General features: G+C 53.1%; 1 protein-coding gene across 2 annotated transcripts; it reads right to left on the reverse strand.

Annotated features, from left to right (window-relative positions):
- Positions 1–585: 585 nt before the first annotated feature.
- PDCD6 (programmed cell death 6) lies at positions 586–16,725 on the reverse strand. 2 transcript variants are annotated; one of them, XM_082624174.1, is made up of 6 exons: positions 16,563–16,725; positions 15,589–15,650; positions 8,966–9,010; positions 7,933–8,085; positions 4,192–4,301; positions 586–1,155 (listed from the first exon to the last, which is right to left on the reverse strand). In XM_082624174.1, the coding sequence occupies exons 1-6, from the start codon at positions 16,655–16,657 to the stop codon at positions 1,057–1,059; spliced, it is 564 nt and encodes a 187-aa protein (XP_082480300.1). In that variant the 5' UTR covers positions 16,658–16,725; the 3' UTR covers positions 586–1,056. The 2 variants fall into 2 exon arrangements, with proteins under 2 accessions (XP_082480300.1, XP_082480299.1); XM_082624173.1 differs by having other exon boundaries at positions 7,927–8,085.
- Between the last annotated feature and the right edge of the window lie 4,703 nt (positions 16,726–21,428).

A 21,428-nucleotide genomic window follows, 5' to 3' on the forward strand; every position in this document is an offset into this window, starting at 1 on the left:
AGAGGCCACAGCAGTGAGAGGCCCGCGTACCGCAAAAAAAAAAAAGAAACCCACAGCCCCGAGGCTCCATCCCCAACCAGCACAGGTCCCCCAAAACAGACCCCACGGATACCCAATTTCTGATGCCCCAGACCTATTTATAGATCACTGACACCCACCCAGAATCCCAACATCCTCAAAGCCCCCACCCCAAGTCCTGGTTTGGGGAAGCACACGTGAAGGGTGAGGGGACAGAAAGAGCCTAAAGCAATTCCGTGTGGGCAGGCACAGGGCCACCCTGGGACTGGCTGTGCGGGCACCACGTGGGGGGCTGACTGCATCCCTCCTTCCACTTTCATGTGTGAAAAACCGTAATTAACAGTCGATCAGAGGGCACAGAGGTGCATCATTAGTAAGTGAAAGAAAACCCATTCCCTTCTGAATCAAATTTGGGTTTGTATTTCCAAGGAAGTTTCACGAAATGCAAACCACCTCCTGTCATAGAGGATGGATGAATCTCGGGATTTCCACAAGCAGAGCCAGCGTGCACTTCAGAAGGTGCCGGACCCCTTGGAGCTCCAGGTGAGCAGAGCTGAGACGGATGGGGACAAGGGCACATGTGCTTTATTGTTTATGCTGCATATTCAAATGAATACAATAAACCCCTTTAAAAAGTAAGGCACGTGAGCAGCCTTCTGTGCAAGTTCCGTATTATTTAAAATTCCTATTGGCTAATAAAGTATTTCTACTCTAGAACTGGAGCTATGTAGAAAAGCACATGATGAGTTTTTTGCAAGCAGAGTACCTGTAACATTATTATATCTTACGTCATGGCACAATTAAACAGCCTCAAATCAAATGTGTGTATCTAAGTAATGATATAACTACTGTTACAATCGCAAAACATTAACCAGCTTATCCACATATGTACAGTTGGGTCCCCAAGTAGTAATCATACAAAATCTAAAGGAAGAACAGTATCTAACTCATCTGTGTACCATTTCGTTACAGGTAAGAGATTTGGCGTTTTCAGTCTTTTTTTCCGTAAGTCCCGCTGGTATCTGCAGGAGACCAGTGTCATACGATGCTGAAGACCATGGAAAGATACTGCTCATATGACACCTGAATCCAGCCGTCCTGATCCGTATCGTAGCGTCTGAATATATCTGTCAACCTCTGAGGAAAAAACAACAGGTGTTTAGATCTAATACTTATCAAACAGAAGGAGCCAACTGTACTGGTAAAAGGGCATTCAGGAACCCAATTTCAGAAGCATTCACGTCTCTGCCCACAGAGGGGCACAGGCGAGGTGCCCTCGACCACCCTCAAAAGCCAGGCTGGTCCACCCTGGAGATGCAGGACAGCTGCGGGTAGGCGGGTGCGCCGCCAGCCCAGCTCCACTACACACCGCGGCCCTGGGTCCTGGCGGAGCCCTCTGGCCCCAGAAGCTGGCTTCCCAAGTCCCCGGTGGTGAGCCTGGGTCCTCCCTTCCCACTCTAAAGCCGTCCTCCTGGGGGGCCTCCCTGCAGGCTCACCTCTGCTCAGGACAAAGGGAAGCCAGCGCCCACTGGGCTCCTCCTGTAGAGCCTGCCGCCCAACAGGCGAAGCCCAGCGCAGGGCCAGAAGGGCAGGATGAGCTCGTGCCAGCCCAGGACCCTGGCTGATGCCCAGCCCCCCTCCCCACTCAGGGCTCGCCCACCTCCTGCCCGACGCCCCCAGCCCTGCTACAGGCACCCCCCCCTCCTCTCTGCTGCCCGCCCTCCTCCTGTCTGACCACACCCCCAGGGCGCCACCTCTGTCTGTTCACAAGCCTGGCCGCCTGAGAGCAGGGACGGTTAGGTAAGTGCCACCCCAAATGACAGATGCTGGGCACCCATGGCAGGCTCTGAAGAATCCTCCTGACAGAAGACAGTGCCCCAGGCTCATCGTGACCTTGGTGGTCGCCTGTCCACCTGCCCAGGGACCGAGAGCAAGGCTGCAGCCTGGCCCGTGAGCCGTGTCCCCTGTACCTCAGTCTCCCCAGTTCCACCCCTCTCCTGTGCTGGGCAGGCTGATGGCCAACAGCATACGGGGCTGACACAGGTGACAGTCCACACAGGCGTCAGCCAGGAGCTTCCTGTGTGTGAAACGCTGGCCTGACACAAACCACAGAAACCACCAGCGGCAGTAACCTCCCGCCAGGAGTCCGATGGGTGATTTCCCTTTCTTTACACTTAACTGTCTTTTCCCAAGATTTCTACAAGTTTCCATGTTGCGATTTTCAAAAAGCCTTTTTCTTTTTGGAAAGAGGCAGATGAAAGAAAATGCTTTTGAGGATTCTTCACATGTGGCCTGCAGCTTAGCCTTCCCTTCCTTTTTGATTCCCCACCTCTGTACAGCGTTTAGGCTCCTTCTCCAAGGCTGGGAGCGAGCAGGGCCAGCAGCAGGCTTCCAGCATGGCCCAGAGGCCATGGCCAGCTGCGGGCAGCCTGCTGGCTGGCCTGTGCTCAGCTCACAGGCAAGCAGAGGCGCCGCGTGAGCTTCTCAGGGGACTCAGATCCTGCTACTCTGGGGGCTGAAAGCTGACATGCGATGACCCTTGCTTACGCAGAGATGGGAGGAGCAGGTGGGCACTTATGGGATGTAACCTCAGAGGAAAATCCTAAGCCCACAGCAACCCAGACGCAGATCCCAGTGAGAGACTTTCACGCTACACCTGTTCCCAACGTGTGCCGACAACACTGCAAACATGTGCTCCTGCCCCACCAGACCCTGAGAGGGAGCGACAGGGCGAGGCTCCCCGCTCCTCAGAGACGTGAGGCTTCAATGCTAACAGACCTGGCTCTCCAAGTCACTGAGGGGCAGGGACTGATGGGCCCAGATTCCCCGGGAAAGAAATCAGGAGAGCAGACCAGGCAGAGCAACCTCACTTACTGAACTTTCACTTTAACGGGGAAAAACCTGAGAATGCTTTCCCAAATTCCAAATTATACTGATAACCTCATGCCTAGCACACCCCTCTGTGGATTCTAAAACCAACAAGATGTAACCTCGGTTTGAATGCGAACTGCAAGGGTATCTTTCAGGGATGGGTTCTACTGAAATACTTACGGAAAACACATTCGCTTCCCATCAATGGAATTGTGACAGAATTAAGAGGGAGGGTGTCACACAGTCTTAGGTGGACTTGGCCATGACTTGACAACTGCTGAATCTAAATAATGGGCACATGGGTTCATCACACTGTTGTCTCTGCTATTTTTTTTTTTTTTTGAGATTCGTCAAAAAAAAAAGTTTTGGGGGCTTCCCTGGTGGCGCAGTGGTTGAGAATCTGCCTGCCAATGCAGGGGACACGGGTTCGAGCCCTGGTCTGGGAAGATCCCACATGCCTCGGAGCAACTAGGCCCGTGAGCCACAACTACTGAGCCTGCGCGTCTGGAGCCTGTGCTCCGCAACAAGAGAGGCCGCGACAGTGATAGGCCTGCGCACCGCGATGAAGAGTGGCCCCCGCTCACCGCAACTAGAGAAAGCCCTCGCAGAGAAACAAAGACCCAACACAGCCAAAAATAAATAAATAAATTTATAAAAAAAAAAAAGTTTTGAAAGACATGAGGGTTTATACCAATTCACTGCATTTCTAAAGCTTAAATCTATGGAACTTGGCTCCCTACCTAGAAACAGGAGCAGGGCCTGTGTGGGAACAGCCAGGGTGGGTTCGAGTGCTCCCGCCCTCCGTCCTAGGAGGGCTCCTCTGGGCGCCGGCCAGGCCGGCTCTTAGTTCTCTCCTGGGTAAGGCAGTGAGGTGGCACGAGGAACCGCAGAAGCGCTGCAGGGAACCGTGAGGCGGCGGCCACTGTGCTCGCCAGCCCGGCCAGACACTGCTTCCAACACCCAAACAGGCCCCTGTGCTCAGGGCACAGCTCCTAGCTTAGGAACCAGCGGCGCGCACGGCAGAGCTGACCCAACTCTCACAATAAGACCCACCAAGACACCAGGGTATGCGCGGGAAGAGCCCACCGGATCCCCGCCAAAAGGACAGCTCCCGGCGCTTCCAGGGCAGGAGGGGCCCTGCGGTCTGCACCTCCGTCTAACAGAACCACCAGCTACTCCTCCGAACAGCACGCTAACTTCTCTAAGTTCCGGAACCAGTTCCCGTGTCTGACTCCTGCTCGCCGGCTTCGTCGGCCCATCCCTTCTCGCAGTCGGCGCCTGCGGGCCCCGCGCAGCCGGTACCTGCAAGACGATGCAGCCCTGGATGAAGTCATCAAAGGCGATCTGCCCCCGCCCTTGTCTGTCGAACTTCCGAATGAGGGTGTCGTGAAACTGGTCAGAGAGCCGGTAGCCTGGCGGAGGAGAGGGGAGTCAGCACCCACGCTCCCCCCCCAGACCCCAGCCTCTCCCTCCCGAGAGATCACGGCATGGGCCCCAGGGGACGTGGGCCCCAGGGATCCCCGGCTGCAAGCGCACTGCAACACACTGAGAGCCTGGCGGCCACCGTGCAGTGCCAGCCCCACCCCGAGGAGGGACGAGACCAGCAGCCCCTTCCTGGAGGGTCCAAGTAACCCAGTCACCAGTTCACACCAACCCCAGTGCCGCGCCCCTCGCCCCGAGGGGTCTTCTGGACCGCTGTGGAGTTAGCCTCCTTAACAGCCCTTTATTGTTGAATTTCACTATGGTATTAACTTAATGGTGGAGCTGTGAATAACTGGGCTGCCCTGGGTTACTCATTGCTGGAGGAGGCTTCGCAAGCTAAGACCTCGGGCGGAGGTCGACTGACCCGCCTCAATCGGCTCCCTGACGTCAGGACACGAGGTCAGGACGGGAGGCCGTGAGGAGTAAGGCGGCCTCTCACAGACTGAAGCCCTCCAAGCGCCACCCAGGTGACCCCACCTTCAGCTTGCGGGGCGTCCTGGAAGGCCTCCAGCAGGGACGCCCCGGGGCGGCTCTAAGCCCTTCCCCTTCCGTCCCTCCTAACCTCACCACCTGTGTGACCGTGGTTTCCTTACTTATTCAGGAGACAAGATCCAGGTGCCAACATATTTTTACTGGTTTTCAGTCTCGCTGGAATCTTTGCAAGGATATGTACACCTACTGTCTGAGTGAACGCCACAGTTAATTACCTGTACAAGCACTTCATCACTCTACTGAAAAAGAGTCACACATGCAAACACGTGACAGTACTTTCCAGAGTGGTCAGCACGCTCTATGCATCCTGTGACTTAAATCCAGGGCCCCTTGCCCTGCAGCTGAGTAGAAGACAGGACCCCGACTTAGAAAAGAGCGACAGGCGGGTGCTAGATGGGCGCCCCCTCATGCCCGGTACAGGTGCCTGTGGCCCAGAGAGGCAGAGGCCCGGCTGGTGAGGGTGAGCTTGGGACACGGTGACAGGGCAGTGCCCGCCCAAGCCATCGCTGTGCAATGGTTTCCTGCCCAGGATGGGAAAGGACACAAGAGATGGTGACAAAGACAAAGCAGCAGGGAGAGCAGAGCTCCGGAAGCAGCCAGGGCTCTGCTGGCCGCCGGGACTCCTGGGCCTCTGGGCCCAAGACGTGAACCCCCCTCAGCAGACCATTTTAGGGTCAGCGAGGTAGCCCCTCACTGTGTGTCCCCCGGCCCCGCTGCTGCACTTCCAGGGCACAGATGCCCGGTGGAGGGAACAAGCCCTTCTTTCCTGGGAACCAGTAACCTCCACTGGGCATCCAGCGCCTGCTCTCAGCCCCGGGAGAAAAGCCGGACGCCAGTCAGTAACCATGGCAAAGGACAGATCCGGATCAGGGCACCACCCGTGTCTACACGGGGCCAATGGCACCAAGAAAGGGGCGGAGGCTGCTGCAGACCTGCTGGGGCCTAACTCAGCCGACCCGGCTGTAAACACACTGCTAACGCGGTCAGGGGAGCCAAAGGCTCGGGCTCCAGGGATGAAGTGACAGGGTGCCGGCTTGGACTCCTCAGTGTGAAAAGGGGGGCGGAGCAAATGCAGCAGGAAGATGGAAAGTGGTTGAAAGCGAGCAAGGAGGAAGTGAAGGTTCACTACACTCTCGTGAAATTCCTTATAAAAACCACACTGGCCTTGAGCTGCCAGGGGCTGCGTGCGGGACGGGGTCGTTTGCTGGGAATGGGGCTGTCAGAGCCCCCCCACTAGCAGAGTATGAGGCCCAGGCCTTATGCACCTTCTTATTTCCAGGTCTCTGCACCTGGCATGTAGCACATACTAGGAATAAGAGCCTAAGAAATGAACGGGTGGACCATCAAATCCAGCGGGTGCGCTGGTCAGTCACACAGCCCCGCCAGGGCAGGCCTGAGACCCTGTGTGGCACTAACACAGGTCAGAGGACACCTTAGGGCTTGACCTCCCCCTGCACCCCCGACTCCCTCACGCATCTGCTGAGCTACAACACAGCCCCCAGCTTGGCTGACAGATGCTTGTTCTTAGGAGTGAAATCAAAACAGGAAATTTCACTCATGGGGCACATTTCCTAACCGTTACTAACATGTAACCTGTGAAAGGATGGCAATGCTCCTTGTGTGGAAGAGGAGGCTCCAGAGAAGGCCCTAGGAAATGGCGGACCAATCATAGGCAGAAACTTTTGGGAATAACTGAAAAAATGCTGCAACCGGATATTTACTTTTTCCAGGAAAAGCTGGAAGTCAGGAAGGATCTCGGCTGTGCCCAGCTCGACGGGGCCTGTGGGCTCGTGACCTTGAGGGACCACCGCTGACCTATCACAGCCACAAACGTCCCAGGTCTGACCGGGGCTTGTGGACCTCAGCGTCTCCAACGTGAGCTCCCAGGACGTGATGGTCCCTGGCACTAAGTCAAAAGAGGGCTCCGGGGCCTGACAACGTTAGAAACGCTGTGCTCGGTGACACTTGAGGTGTGTCAAAGACACCTGAGGTGTGACACCTGAGGTGTGTGGAAGTTAACTCACAGGGTCCAGGTTCCAGCCGGCCAGGCCTCCAGCTCCCTCCTGCCCGGACTGCTCTGCGGGGGCCACCTCCCTCCCAGCCCCCCACCTAAGGCACAGCAAGGTCAGCTGCATTCCAAGTTTCAATTCAGAGAACCTGAGGTCGATGTCCTGCCCAAAGCCTGACCCACGCGTGGCAGGCTCACAACACAAACTTCCTGTGGGGTCCCAGAGCCTCTAAAGCAAGAAGGAGACACCAGAGAGGAAAGCCGTAAAGGACACGCCCAGAGAAAGAGAGGGGGAGGGGAGAAGCACATTAATAACCACAAGAACCAGAATGTACTTTATACTATTAAACCCTGAACTAGTCGGAATAAAGTGCATTGTAACCTGAGAGAAGGGCCCTGCGAACAGAGGGCCCAGCGAATGTCAAGCAAACCAGAACCTTGGTGTAACGACTACAGTCTTCCCTCCATAAATAACAAATCCCAAGTTCCCCTCAGGCCCACATGGGCGCTGGACCAGAAGGCCCGCTGGCGCGCTCTGGAAGGCACCACGTGAACACTGCTCACAGCACGGCACACACTCAGGCTGGCACACGTGTGGCACACGTGCTGACATGCACTTGAGAATGGGAGCTTCCACACTCAGGCCTACGCTCCGCGCAACTCACGGGCTCATCCCCTGTGGGCATTTTACCTTCTTTCTGTGTATTTTCACGTCAGGAAATATAAATAGCCCTACACTGTTTTATTTTAACTTGTTCACTTTAAATTGTTTCAAAAGCCACATTCTCAATGTGCCTGTGACATCACTCCACTTCACAAAAGACAAACTACTGCATAGCCCTTATCTCATTTTGGATGAAAAACCATACAGAAGCCTCCAAGTCAAATATAAGCCTTCACGATATAAGCAACATGAAAATATAAAACCGTGTGATGTAAACAAAAATTTCACACAGACTGCTTTAAAAATCATTAAGTTAAACAAGGTAACAAGATAAACTTTATGGCCCTGGCTCCAAAATGAAACAGCTACGCAGTTAAGACAAGTGTTTTACCAAAACCTGAGAGGGCTTGCTTGAGCTCGTTCTTGTCGATCATGCCCGAGTTGTCCCTGTCGTAGGTGCGGAAGACGTTCTGCCAGTCCGTGATGTACTTCCAGACGCCAGTGAACTCGCTGAAGTTCACGCCGGCCTTGTTCTCTCTGTCAAACATGGCTGAGACGGAAGGGCATGAATCAGCAAGAACCTAGAGCAGAGGCACGCCCACACCCCCGGTGGGCCTGGCTCCTCCGGGACCCAGCCTGGTGTTCGGCCAGCAGGTCCCCAGGTGCTGGCGGTGACCCTGCCACAGCCCTAAATCGTGCTAGGTGGGCATGAGGCGTGCGAGCCAAACACCCTGGTGGAGCCACAATAAAAACGCTTTACACTGAAGGAGGTTCCTCAAAAGCATGACGGCGGCAGGGCGCACCCGCGCTCAGGAGGGAACCGGAGCCGCAGTGCAGAGCCGTCGAGGGGCCCACCCCAACCCTCCCAGCTCCGGGTCCCATTCCTGGAGCTGCCCCCTGTCCCCCAGCGGACCCGAGTCCCGAGTGGGGGCTCAGAAGAGTCCTCGGGCGAGGGAGGCCTCTACTCTGATGAGAACAAGACTATTGGCTTTAGATTCCTTTTTTAGTAAGGCCTGCCTTTCACAGAAAAAAAATCAGCCTAATTCCAGGTCCAAATAAGAAAAAACTTATAACTACATTTACATACAACTGCAGGCACAATGGATAAAAACTGAGTCTGAAACACTGCTACAGAGAAAGTAATACACCGTTTGGTCTCTTTTCAGGTCATCTGAGTGTTCCTGGTTTGGCCACAAGCACATTCCACTGCAGAGACATTTCACATGAGAACTCGCACACCTCCTCTAGTCAACAGGCATGCAAGACGTGACTGCGTGTGAAACGTAAGTGTGAGACCATTAGACTGAGAAAGAAAGGACGGGTTGGCCAGTCAAGTCAAAGTAAAGACTCCGGGAGGGGCCAGGGCGGGTGGCAGCTCCAGAAGAGAAATCAGCTCAGAAGCACAGGCAGGATGCGTTGCCCCTACTTACATATGATTGACCGGACAGTCACTGGATTAAACGGAGTCCAGGTGCCTGAAACAAATAGCAGAAATTAAGAAAGAAGAAACTCTGGGTCCCCAGTTGTAACCCCAGAAGCCAGAGAAAATAAGTAATTAGCTTTCAACATCAAGACCCTAGAGCCACGGTTCTCCGCAGGGGACGCCGCCCCCAGGACGATGGGTCAGTCAGGTCCCATCCACACTGCCCGGGGAATCGCTCAGGTCCAGCCAGACATTCAAAGCTGCTCAGGAAGACCTGCACCTGGAAGCTCACCCTTGTTCACTTTATAACCAAGAGATGCTATTTTAATACTCACTGAACTTCCCGGGGCCACAGCACCAGGTAAGCTGAGAAGATGGCACTCAGCTGTGCTAAGAATGTCACCAGCTACCACTTCAGAAAATCCCACCCCAAGGGAACCACCGCTCCCAGGACCGGGGCAGCCACCCACGTCGTGCAGCGACCCTGCTGGAAAGCACACCATGAGACCACGCTTTACATTTTTCTCCTAAAGTGACAGTCTGGGCAGCATACTATTTTCTCTGAAATTGTGAAAAGGCAGGACACACTGTTCCACAGTTCACTTCAGAGCAGTAATGGGGATGTTACCGAATACCTATTATAAAGGAGCCTGTTGGCACTGACGGATTTGGCGATTGAGAACCATGTATCCACTGTGATGACAGAATGCTCACCAGGTACCTTTACGCCCAAGGATCTGTCTTCAGGGTGGTTTGCACCTTTACCAATTTTTATACTCACCAGAAACAACGTAAAAACGTTTTTATGGGGCGGGAGAGCGGCGTCTCTCCCCATCCCCCCATTTTTCCCTCTCTGCGGACGGTTCCAGCTCTGGGTGGCAGAGTCCCATCCCCTGGCCACACACGAGGGCAGCACCCTTCCTGCCTGGCCGCGACCACTGGGCTCCGAGCACGTCCCCGACCTGGCCCACGCGCACTTCTCCCGACGCCCAGCACGGCCCCCCAAACACACGCACACCTTCACCTCAGCCCCTGCCTCTCCTTACGCCTCTGTTTATACGAGGCTTTCTCAGAGGATCCCTCCTGAGCGCCCCGCACCCAGGCCCTTCGGTCACTGCATCTGCTCCCCCGGCGCCCTGAGCCTGGCCCGCAGCGGGGACCCCTGGGCACTGGGTGCGCATCTCTGCAGACTTTACAGGCATTTGGGGGAGGGCAGGCAGGAGGATGTATATAAAGGTGTCAGAAAAGGTCAGCATCGTTGAAAACCAGTGTACAAAGAAACTGTGCTACAGAGAAGCCAAGAGAGAGAGGAGGACTCCATGCACAGAAGGGTGTTGCTTCTTCACCGTTCCTGACTTCTAGCTGCTCACGCCCTGGCTGGTGTTTCCACAGGAGATAACCCACCAGGACCAGGAGCCCGAGAAACCAAACGCAGCCACTGGACTCCTTCCCACCTTCCCTCCACCTCTGACGCAGGTTGTGACCTGAGAGTCCTCAACAATCGCCCCGCTGAACGGCCTGCGCCCACTGCCCATCCCGGCTGTGAGCGGGGCTGAGTCCCTGGCCACACTGGCAACTGACTCGGCCGAACGCGTTTTCAACAGAAGTGACACAAGTAGAACAGTCAAATGATGATGCAAACACAGGCACTTTTCGTGGTGAGGGCCAGGCGGAGGGAGGTGTGGACCAGAGGAACTGGCAGCCGAGCTGGAGGGCCGTGAGGCTCAGCAGAGCGGCAGGTCGCCCTGGGCTGAGTCAGGGGTGGAGAGGAGACCCGCAGGCTGTCCAGCTTGGGAGGCGGAGACAGGCTCCTGGTGCCTCCCCCGGCCCATCCTTGTTACCCAAACGGGGCCCGACTCTCCACGGAAACCGAGGGGTAATCACAACAGCCAACAGTTAATTGACTGTTTAGCTCATGCCGAGCCCTGTGGCCTGGTTCTCAGACTAAACATCAAAGCTTCACAGCCCCTAGCGAGGGCAACATTTAGTATTCCAGTTATACTAAGTGTTAAACCCACTGGAGCGTCAGCCTGAAAATCTGCAGTTTTCTGTAAGAAAATGCACTGCAATGTGGAGAAGCATGTCTAACAGAGCCTACTGGAAACACAGGATACACTGAGCGCCAGTGACCCTCACCCGGATTTTCTGGGCCAGCCCCAACTTCAAACATACCCAGTAACCAACATGTCTAGGAATGTCACGACCACCAGCTTGCAAAAGATTTCCTGTCAGGCTTTTACTTAGAAATACAATATATGGTCCCTGTTCCTGTAAGTCTTGCCTCAATTTCATCTGAAAAGACCAAAGAAAACAGAAACATACACAGTACTTTCCATGTAAACTGAGTACACATAACTTTTTTCACCCATAATTTGGGTAGGAGTGGGTCGCAGCTCCACTGAGGGGGTGGGTCAACACCAGGACACTTAGCATTTTCCCCTGTAACTCTCTCAAGCACACAGATGATTTAAAGAATTTATATCTGATCCCTTCTCAAATGAGAAAAAAACCCAGCTCTGCTCTGTGATAGTATATTCTGTCTTTTTGCTCTCCAGAGAGTTTTCTTTCTTGAAATGGCATCCTGTTACCACAAACTTGGACTTCAGTGAGAAGTAACGGGCTGAGTCGTCACGGCACCCAGCAAATGCACTGAGATACCTGCTTACCTGGAATCTTCGGGGGAAAAAACGGACTTTTTTTACAGCACCACCGGCGATCTCCTTCCACTTTCCCGCATCAGATCTGGGACTCCCAGCCCTTCCGGGCATTTCTTCCCGCAGGCGAAGCCAAGTAGGAAGGGGTGAGAGCGGTTCCACGGGCTCGCACGGAATCGGCCAGGACACTGGTGCCTCTTCAGGGTCACGAACTCTGTATCCCACCAGTCGCCTTCAACTACGGCCTCAAAGAGCCACGACTGGAAATACGGTCTTTCTAAAGGCAACCTGAACACCAGCAATAGCCATAACCACACCTACAGCCTTTGATCTGATAAATGCCACTTCTGGAAACTTGTTCTATGAAATCACTACAGTATTTACATTGAAGAAAATCAGAAACAACCTAAGTGTCTCACAGTGAAACTCTGTACACTCAGTTCTGATAGATGAGTGATGTCTCCGGTTCTGTACCAGGCGATGTGGGACCTGGTGGACATGGGCTGGGCCCGAGGGGGAGGGGCTAAGCCTCCAGTTGTCCCAGAGTGTGATCTGCCCAAGGCCGAGGCCTTGGAATAAAGCCAACCGTGTCTTCCTCTGCTTCCACCTGAAACTCTGCTGCACAAGTTTCTGGGAGGAGCAGATACAACAGGCTGTGTTGGGGGCCTCCAAGACCACCCCCAGGCTTGATGACTCGCTAAGACTCACAAAACTCAGTCAGTTTATTACAGCAAGAGACACAGAGTAAAATCAGCAGAGGGAAAAGGCATGGGGAAAAATCTGGGGGGACCAGGCACCCGCTTCCCCGGGAGTTGCACAGGGCGCCCCTAATCCTCCACCGGAAGCTGAGACCACACTCGCATGTGTTGTCAACCAGGGAAGCTCCAGGCACCGGGGGAGCACGTGCCTGCCGCAGCCGCAGTGTGGGCGTGAGCCGCCCAGGCAAAGGGGCAGCAAGTTCCAGGAGGCGGCCAGCAGCCACACAGGCAGGCCCTCCTTGGGGACGTGCAGGCTCTGAGCACAGCAGGTGCCGGGTGAAGAAGGTAAACCCCAGACCCTCCGCTGCCTCATAAGCCGGGCCTCTGACAGAGTGGCAGTGAGGTGACCTGATGGTCGGTCGCCAGGGAACTGTCGGCCTACGTGGTCTGGTCTCTCTCACTACTAGTCAATATGGGATCTCCAGAAGAGCTGAAATCTGTTTTGCTAAAAATACCTCTAAAGGAATATACGACTTATTATTATTTAAAGTCCAGCTGAAAAATGCCTCCTCAAAACACATCAATATGTTATGTCAACGTAAACCTACAGAAGCACAAAAAAAGAGGCTTGAGCAAAATTAATTTCCTCTAATTCCAAGGAACAATGCGAAAGTAAATATTAAAAAAAAAAAGTACCTAACTGAAGACAGTTTGTGACATGTTATTTCAAACAGAAGGCAAGACAGTCCTGTCTCTATTCACACCTCTTAACTGAGCAGTCATTCTCAGACGCGCTCCCGGGGAAACAAGTTGCATAAAGGACTCAGTGTACAGGGCCCACGAGTACTCCTTCAGGGCGGTTTCAGCTGGATTTTAACAGAGTGCATCAGAGGCACAGATCTCACCACAGAGACAAACCGTGCTACTTTGAACCTCTAGTTTTCCCACCAGTAATAAGCTAATTAAACTGATTTCCTAAAATAGCTTAATATTCTAGTCCTAATATGAAAAAAGAAGCCCAATCCTGGGGGAGAAATCAAAAGTCAAAATAACTCCAATCATATCAGCTATGGGAATTCGAGGACAGTGAAGAGAACTGACTTGTGCCCATCCTTGGTGACAGAGGTGATACAGTACAACTGCAAACAAGAGGCCAGCTCGACCAGCTTCCTCCAAAAGCTGGTGCCCGGTAGCCAGAGACTGCTGCCAAACGACTCCAGAGGAGCCAGGAGAAGGCAGAGTGCAGCATCCAAGAAAGGAAGGTGCCGCGGTGCCTCGAGGAAAGGCAGGTATCCTGGGTGGGAGGAGCAGCGCCCGGCAAGCGGTGGGCGCCACGGGGCACCTACGCCTCCGGGGGGCGCCCACGGGAAGACACAGGTGGGGCCGCACAGGGTGGGGTGAGCGCCTAGCTGTGCAGGCACACACCCGGATTCTGGTCCTGCTCTCAGCCTGAGAGCTCACCGTGCACTCTGAGGCTGTGGAAGGACGAGAGATCTGTACCCATTCATAACCTGCCTTCCTGCAGAAAGGGCCTAAGGGAATGTACAAGATATTCACGGCACAGCAGAAGAAAGCAAACTCTGGTCATGTTGGATGGGAGGAGAAAAGCATACGAAAGTTAGGGGTCTCAGACTACCAGTAAAATTCACCTCTTTAAAATTCTAAGCTCATGGGACTGGAGAGCCAGAAATTTAATTTAAATTTTTTAGCAGCTAATTTGAAGAGAAAATGTGACTGGTTACAAGATTCAGGTTAAGACAAACAAAACAAGACAGAACAGCCATCACAGTTGCTCCACACAAGAAGCACCACAGCCCTGGGGAGGAGTGAGGCGGCCATGTGGCGGGAATGGGGGCTGCCACGCCCGTCCCGCTCAGGGCTAGGCTACCACCCGCTTCATGGGGCAAGTCCTTACGTTGCCCCAACAGAAGCTGAGGGAATCCCTCAGGGCAAATCAAGAGAAGTGACTCTACGGGGCCGCTGTGAGACGGTCCTGATACACACTTTTCAGTGAGCTTAAACCAGGTATCGATTTCAAAGCATCTTCGGAATGGTGGGCTGAACAGCCTGTGGGCAATTCTGTCAAAATTCTCTCTCCAGCAGGCTCCTGATTCAAGATTATGTTCTGACAGGGCAAAGAACCATCTGCTTTAACAACCAGCTGAACTGGAAGCAGTACTGACTCCCTCTAGGGAAAATATTACCTGTGTTAACCTGTAAACACCAATCCACCAGCAGTAAAAAAGGGAACATCGTGGTGTGCGCCACGCGCAGGGCTGTGAGGCCACGTCCGCCTGCTACACCGCCAGCTGCCCCCACTAGGCAAGGTGAGCCTTTCAACATCTTCGTTACCTCTTTTTTTTTTTTTTTTTTTGTGCAGTACGCGGGCCTCTCACTGTTGTGGCCTCTCCCGTTGCGGAGCACAGGCTCTGGACGCGCAGGCTCACGGGCCCAGCCACCCCGCCCCATGTGGGATCCTCCCGGATCGGGGCACGAACCAGTGTCCCCTGCATCGGCAGGCGGACTCTCAACCACTGCGCCACCAGGGAAGCCCTTCGTTACCTCTTAAAGTCAACCCCCTTCGGGGTTAAATGGCACACCTCTGGACGGCACCACAAATGTAAGAATCAGAAAAGACAATGGCAAGTGAGGGGTTGGAAAAAGGGCCGCACAGCCAGGTATTTATGGAATGAAGGTCTCCAGCAGCACCTCCACGGATCAGTCATGCTGAAGCCAGCAACGAGGCGACTCCACGGTGAGCCCCCAGCACCAGCACCAAGAGCTGTAACCCCCCCTCACCCGTGTCTGAATGACTAGCATCCCCCACTGAGAAGCCCACCTCCCCGCGATCCAGCTGTCAGAGCCTCCAGTATCCTCAGTCGCTTCCCTATCGGTGTCTGTGGGGCCTTGATGCCCCTCTCCAGAGGAGTCACAAGACGCAGTCACCTGCGAAATTCAACAGCCCTCGACAAACCTGAAGGATGTCTGCCGTACAAAGCCAGGCTCCCTGCGCTCCTGAAGCCGACACCCCAGGCTCCATTTCTCAGGCTTTCCCCGTGTCCTCCATGCAGCTGCCCCACCAGCTCGGCAAGGACTCAGAGCGGCACCGACACAACAACCAGGAAACCACCCGACAAAACAAGCCAGAAGCTCCTCCACCACGGGCCAGAGATGATAACTAAGGCTTAATGATTTGGAAAATAATTTAAGAAGAGAGTTATTTACTACGGGTGGTCAGACTTGCAGTTGACAAGTCCAGATGGCAACGTGCCACTCACCGTTGGACAGCGCCTGTTGGAGCTCGTTGTCAGATATCACACCGCTCCTGTCTTTGTCAACCCTACAAAATTAAGATCAGTTAAGTTAGTGATTCAAAGTGCAGGAAAAGCAAAAGAGGGCAAAAGCAAAGGTTTGACTCTGCAGTCAACCCTAAATTAACTCTGGCTCTTCCTTCCCTGGGCCCTTCCCTTTGGCTGCTCGTCCTCTCAGTCCCATGACCCGCTGGGGAACAAGGAAGCCTGCCTCCTTCGCTGTCCAGGCACGCTCCCTGCCGAAACCCAAGCTGCTTCTCCACTTTCTCAGGTCTCCCTCCCTCGGCCTGGATGAATTCCACCTGCACCAGGTTTTCTCCTTTTCACAAGCAGGAAAAGATTCTCTCAGATAACTAAGTCGTTCCCTGATCATGAGTCACTCCACTTTGGGTCATTCGTTCGCTGGAAGGCCGACCAGGGACGGAAGGCACTGCGGTGATGGTCACCTGCCCAACAGCCGCGGCCCGGCTTCTTTCCTGGTTGCTGGCATTTCAGCAGCCGGGGAAGAGTCTGCGTTTCTGCTCCCCTAAACAAGCATCCCTGGGAGACCCTCCGCCCCGGAGCAACTTCGGGCACCGGCTGTGAGGGGAGAGGGATGGAAGCCAAGCCCCAGGGCGAGCGGGCTGCGACCCCCGGCTGGAGGCTCTGCACCTTGGGAGGGGCCTGGGGACGGCGGGAGACAAGGCGGGGGGCGGAGAGAAGGCCAAGGGTGGGGGGGGACGGAGCAGGGGCCGGCGTGGGAGAGGCCGAGGGGGACTAGGAAGGGGGCCGGACAGGACGCCAAGGATGGAGGGTGGGAGGACGGAGCAAGGGACAGGGGCCTGGGGGCACCAGGAAGGAGGCCGGACTGGAGGCCGGAGTCACGGGGCGGGGGAAGGCCCGGGGCTGAGACCAAGAAGAACGCAGTGGAGGCCCGCAAGCGCCTGCGCGGCCGGCCGCACCTCTGGAAGACGTTCCACAGGAAGCTCTGGTCCGGTAGCGCGGCGCCCGCGGAAGGGCCAGCCCCGGGGCCCGGGCGGTACGGGTAGGCGGCCATGGGCCGAGGCGCGACTAGGCTGACGGGCTCCTGGGACACGGATGGCTCCGGGCGGCTCCACTTCCGCCTACGCCTCGACCGGGGCGGGGCCCGAAGCTCACGCCACTTCCGGGGCGGTCACGGGAACGAGTGCAGCCAATCCAGTCGCGGCTCTGTTGCCGGGCGACGCCCTGCGTCCGGCCAGCGTGTCTGGGTCCCGTGGACACCGCGCAGCAGGTGGCCTAGGCCAGGCTACCGTTAGGGTCGCGGACGCGCGTTGGGAGCCGCTTCCCGCACGCAGAGTGGACATGAAGGGCGGAGGCGGTTCCCTCGAGCATGATCCATTCTTGCACCAAGAAGGTCATGGAAGGACTGTGATGGAGGGGAAGAACGCGCCCGACATTCTTGTTTTTCTGGACTTATCGCCCGCCCCCGCTCGCGCATCTCAGCATCCCTGCGCCCCGCTTCCCAGGAGCACACGAAGCCCCCGCTCCGCCACCTGACAGCGCCCGCCGCTTCCCGGCTCGGCCTGCAGGTGCGTGGCCAAGCCCAAATGGCCCCTGCTCTCCATGGTGGGCGGCTAGCGTGTCCCTCTCGGCCAGTTGACGCCACCGCTTCCGTCTGGACACCGACTGAGCCGCAGCGCACCCCGCGCAGGGAAGCCCAGCTTTATTCAGGGCGCTCCCGCCGCCTTCCAGCCTCTCAGGATTTCGAGCTCCTGATCCAATCACGCTGACTCGTTTCATCCTCCTCCCCTACTTGGTTTGTGGAAGGGCCGAGCACCAAGGAAGCGCCTGACACTTCCTTCCTTGGACACGAATCCATTATTTAGCGCTTTGGCTCTGTATCTGACCCGCTGTTACTCTCCAGCTGTATTGTCCTCAGTCCCTTTTCTCTTCTAACCACCAGAGCATATGCTGGAGAGTTCTTTAAACTCTTAAAGAGATTAAGATACTCTGACTTGACACTCACACAGATTATTCTTCTACAAACCTCAACAATGTGGCTTTTTTCATGACTTCATGAATTCAAGTGTTTTCTAGTTTTATCCTCATGAAGCATTCACATCACTCGTTGACTAATCCTTTCTACAATTTTCCACAGCTTTTTGATCTCTAGTTTCTGAAACCCATTTTTTTCTATCTCCCATCTCTGCCTCTTTTTTTGTTCTCTAGAAAGCTACAAAATTAGTAACTATGATTTTGCAACCCAATTTATAAGTTTTCCAGTACAGAGTGTACAGGGAAACTTCAGCAAGAAACTTCTCAGCGACTCCAGCTGGCCTCGGCTTCCCTCTCCTGAGAGTGTCACGGGTTCCAACAACCCTTGACGGAGTCCAGCCTCGACTGCCACAGCCAACACCATCTGTGGGGCCCAGAAGTGCTCCGTTCTGCTTTCTGTTTAGTTCCAGGGGTAGGAAATGATTCATTCAAGGGAAGAAGCATTTACTGAATCTACCCTAGTGTTTAAATATTACTATGTGTAATCCTCACACCAGCACCTCGTGGCAAGGTATCAAGGTCCACATTTTACTAATGAGAAAACTATGCTGGTCTAAGGTCAAAGAGGCGAGAAGAGATTGTAGCCCAGGTCTGTCTGTACTTTTCCTGCATCATCTCAGCGGTGGCAAGGCTGACTCTTAAAAGGGAGATTAATTTAGGAAACGAAGATTGAAACAAAAAAATCATCCCCCCTAATGTATACCCCTATATATGTACAAATGAGTCTAGGATTCATCAGAGACTGGCCTGGTGCTTTTGCAACTAGGCAGCCTCAGTCACCTCAGCCCTGATGGCTAAGAAACTGAGACTCTGAGAGGCTAGTGGGAGTGCACACATGGGCCATGGCACCTGTGCTGTGCTCTAGGGCAGGGCTTATTTAGCCTGCAGTCCTGGCCACAGACAGTTGCCATCTATTTTGGGGCAGGGGTGTTACCTGGAGTCCTGACACCACCTTACAAAGACGTACAGCAACACTGGCGACCACCTTCTGACAAGAGAAAAAGGCAGACTGTTTCCTGCCCCTGGTACTGCTGACCCAGTCATTTAAAGTATTGATGTGCATGCCACTATCTCCTCGCCTATCTTGGGATTCAATTCCCTCCTAACCAGGCCTGTTCTAAGCTTTCCATTTATATAGTGCTTCTGGGTGGAGGAGAGGAGAAATGAACTGAAAGACAACACTTCCCTAATATTGGGCCAGCCTTTCCTTTGGTCTAATTTCTCTGAGCTGATTGGAAAATGCCTCTTATTATTATCCTGAGAATTTCTGTAAACGTCGGCTCTAAACATAGGGTGCTAGCACTCCTGACACTTGTCAGTCCACCCTCTTGTTCATCTGCCTTTGGCACATAGTAGGCCCTCAATACACATGTTAAATGAATGGATGGCCCAGTAGGTTACGTGCCCTTGTTCTGTCCTTTGTACACTTGTGCGCATGTGCACACACACAATCTTGTGTTATCTACCGTACCAGCTTCCCCTCGGAAGACACTTTGGCTCGTAACGTGTGTTTCTTTTCTTATCAGGACCACTCTGGGATTTGTACTGGAGACTTTTCCTTTTTCAGTCACTTTCCCCCTGACAGCCTGGCGTGGAATTCCAGGCACAGGCTGACGGAGCCCTGCTCTCCCCTTCCTTTCCAACCAATACTCTTGCCAGAATTCAGATGAAAGCGAATGACCTTCCAGTTTTGTTTTTCACTCTGGCTTCTTACTGAGTAGCTGTCAATTTCCTGAACATAGGATGTTTAGTATAATAAACTACCAAACATCTACACTAGCGTTGGCCGATAGAACTTCCAATGAAGGAATTGTTCTTTATCAGCCAACCAAATGTGGCTACCAAGCACCTGAAATGGATCAAGGGGACTGGGGAACGGAATTTTAAATTTTAAGTAATTTTAATGAACTTAAATGTAAACAGCCATGTTGCTATGGCTGTTGCTATGGACAGTGCAGGACTCAATATTTTACTGTATATCTTACCTTTCTGCTTCTTTTGATACATATTAGAAATTATCTATATCTCTCTGGGCAGTATTCTATTTTATGTTATTTTATTTTATTTTTTAAAGATTTTTTGATGTGGACCATTTTTAAAGTCTTTATTGAATTTGTTACCATGTTGCTTCTGTTTTATGTTTTGGTTTTTTGGCTGCAGGCCACGTGGGATCCTAGCTCCCTGACCAGGGATCAAACCCACAACCCCTGCAATGGAAGGCGAAGTTTTAACCACTGGACCGCCAGGGAAGTCCCTCTGTTTTCTTTTAATCTTGACTCACATTTTTTTTCACTTCTCTGGTTCGTCAATTCCCCTAACACACGTGGGTTCATTGAGAAACCCTGAACACACATTTTATAAAACATTTCCAGTATGAAATATTCTGCCCGGTGGTTCCATACCTAGCGGAATTCCACAGGAACTTACATTTCCAGACTACCCACTCCCCAGTCGTTTTCTTAGTCTCAGAATGTTCATGAAAATAGTTTGAAGGTTTGTTTTTGGCTCAGAAGTCGCAGACAGACATAAGGAAACCACCCCCATCCATTATTCCTTTGCAACGATCAGCCCTCCTGTTACCCTCCCTTGCTTCAGGGGTACCTGTGCTAGCTCTGAATTCCCTGTCCTAACACTTCAATGCTGCTCAAATGCCCAGGTTAACACTCCCACCTAGTTTACTAAATGCCCTGGCATCTACTTCCTCATTATACCCACTGGCTGGGATGAAGCGGTCTGAGGCTGTCAGCAGTCTTTCCGCCAGTTATTTGCTCCTGAAAACTACCTCCTTCATATTTGTTAGACCACATGATTCCATGCAGGTGGTTTTCAACGTGTGGTCCCTGGACATGTTAGGAATGCAAATTCTCAGGCCCAATCCCAGAACCTACTGAGTCACAAGTTCTGGGGCAGGGCCGGGAATTCTTTAACGAGGTGATGTTGATGCACTGAAGTCTGAGAACCACTACATTAGGACTGCAAAATGGTGATCTTGAAATTCTATCATTCCTTATTCATCTGCGGAATTCCTCTGTAAAGTTCCCTGATCAACTAGGTTATCGTGAATTGCAATTTGTAGAAAAAAGGCAGAATAATCATTTCATCATTTTCCTTTAATTGTCCATTTTCAGTGTCAGGGTTAGCGCCCTAGTTACTTTCAAGAGTGACCAATTGTATTTCTTGTTCGGTTATTTTGGCTTTCTAAAACTATCATTATGAATTCAGTTTTTAATATATTCCATCTGTTTCAATCAGATATGGCCATTGTTGTTTGGATTGGTAAACATCCAAAAGCTTACCATCATACTTTCTCTGCAAAGCTGTGGGAAACAGGGACTGAGACACTGTGGTGGGAATGCAGAATGTCACAGCCCTTTTGAAGAGAACTTACCAGCATCTAACAAAACGACAAGTGCATTTGCCCTCTGACCCAGCAACCCTACTTCTAGAAATCCACTTCTAAGAAACTGGCTAAGAAAATGACTTCACAGTTACTCACTGTGGCATCAACACAAATGTCCTGCCAGGGGACAAGGTACGCTCATGCAGTGGAGGAGGACTCGGCCGTAGGACGAGTGATTAGGAAGGACCTCCAGGATATGCAGGCAAGGGGCAGGGCCGTCTGTCTAACACAACAGAAATACATACTTGCTTTCTGTTTTCTTAGGACACCGACTAGAAAGAAAAACAACAGTGGGTCCTGCAGAGGAGAGAGAGGGGAGCATGAGGGACAGTTACGGAGCTGAGCTCTGAACACAACAGGCTTTGAAATCATGTCAATGCTTTACATAGTT

The sequence above is a fragment of the Mesoplodon mirus genome (genome assembly GCF_964341445.2).
Source record: "Mesoplodon mirus genome assembly, chromosome: 5".
NCBI lineage: Eukaryota > Metazoa > Chordata > Mammalia > Artiodactyla > Ziphiidae > Mesoplodon > Mesoplodon mirus.

Bases quoted from the DNA above. Each gene is read 5' to 3' on its own strand.
- PDCD6 (XM_082624173.1), bottom strand. From the start codon at position 16,657: ATGGCCGCCTACCCGTACCGCCCGGGCCCCGGGGCTGGCCCTTCCGCG. The intron at 9,011-15,588 runs GTGAGTGGCACG...TATTTGTTTCAG, and splicing joins CCAACAGGCGCTGTCCAACG to GCACCTGGACTCCGTTTAAT. The intron at 8,086-8,965 runs GTAAGTAGGGGC...CTTCCGTCTCAG, and splicing joins GACTGTCCGGTCAATCATAT to CCATGTTTGACAGAGAGAAC.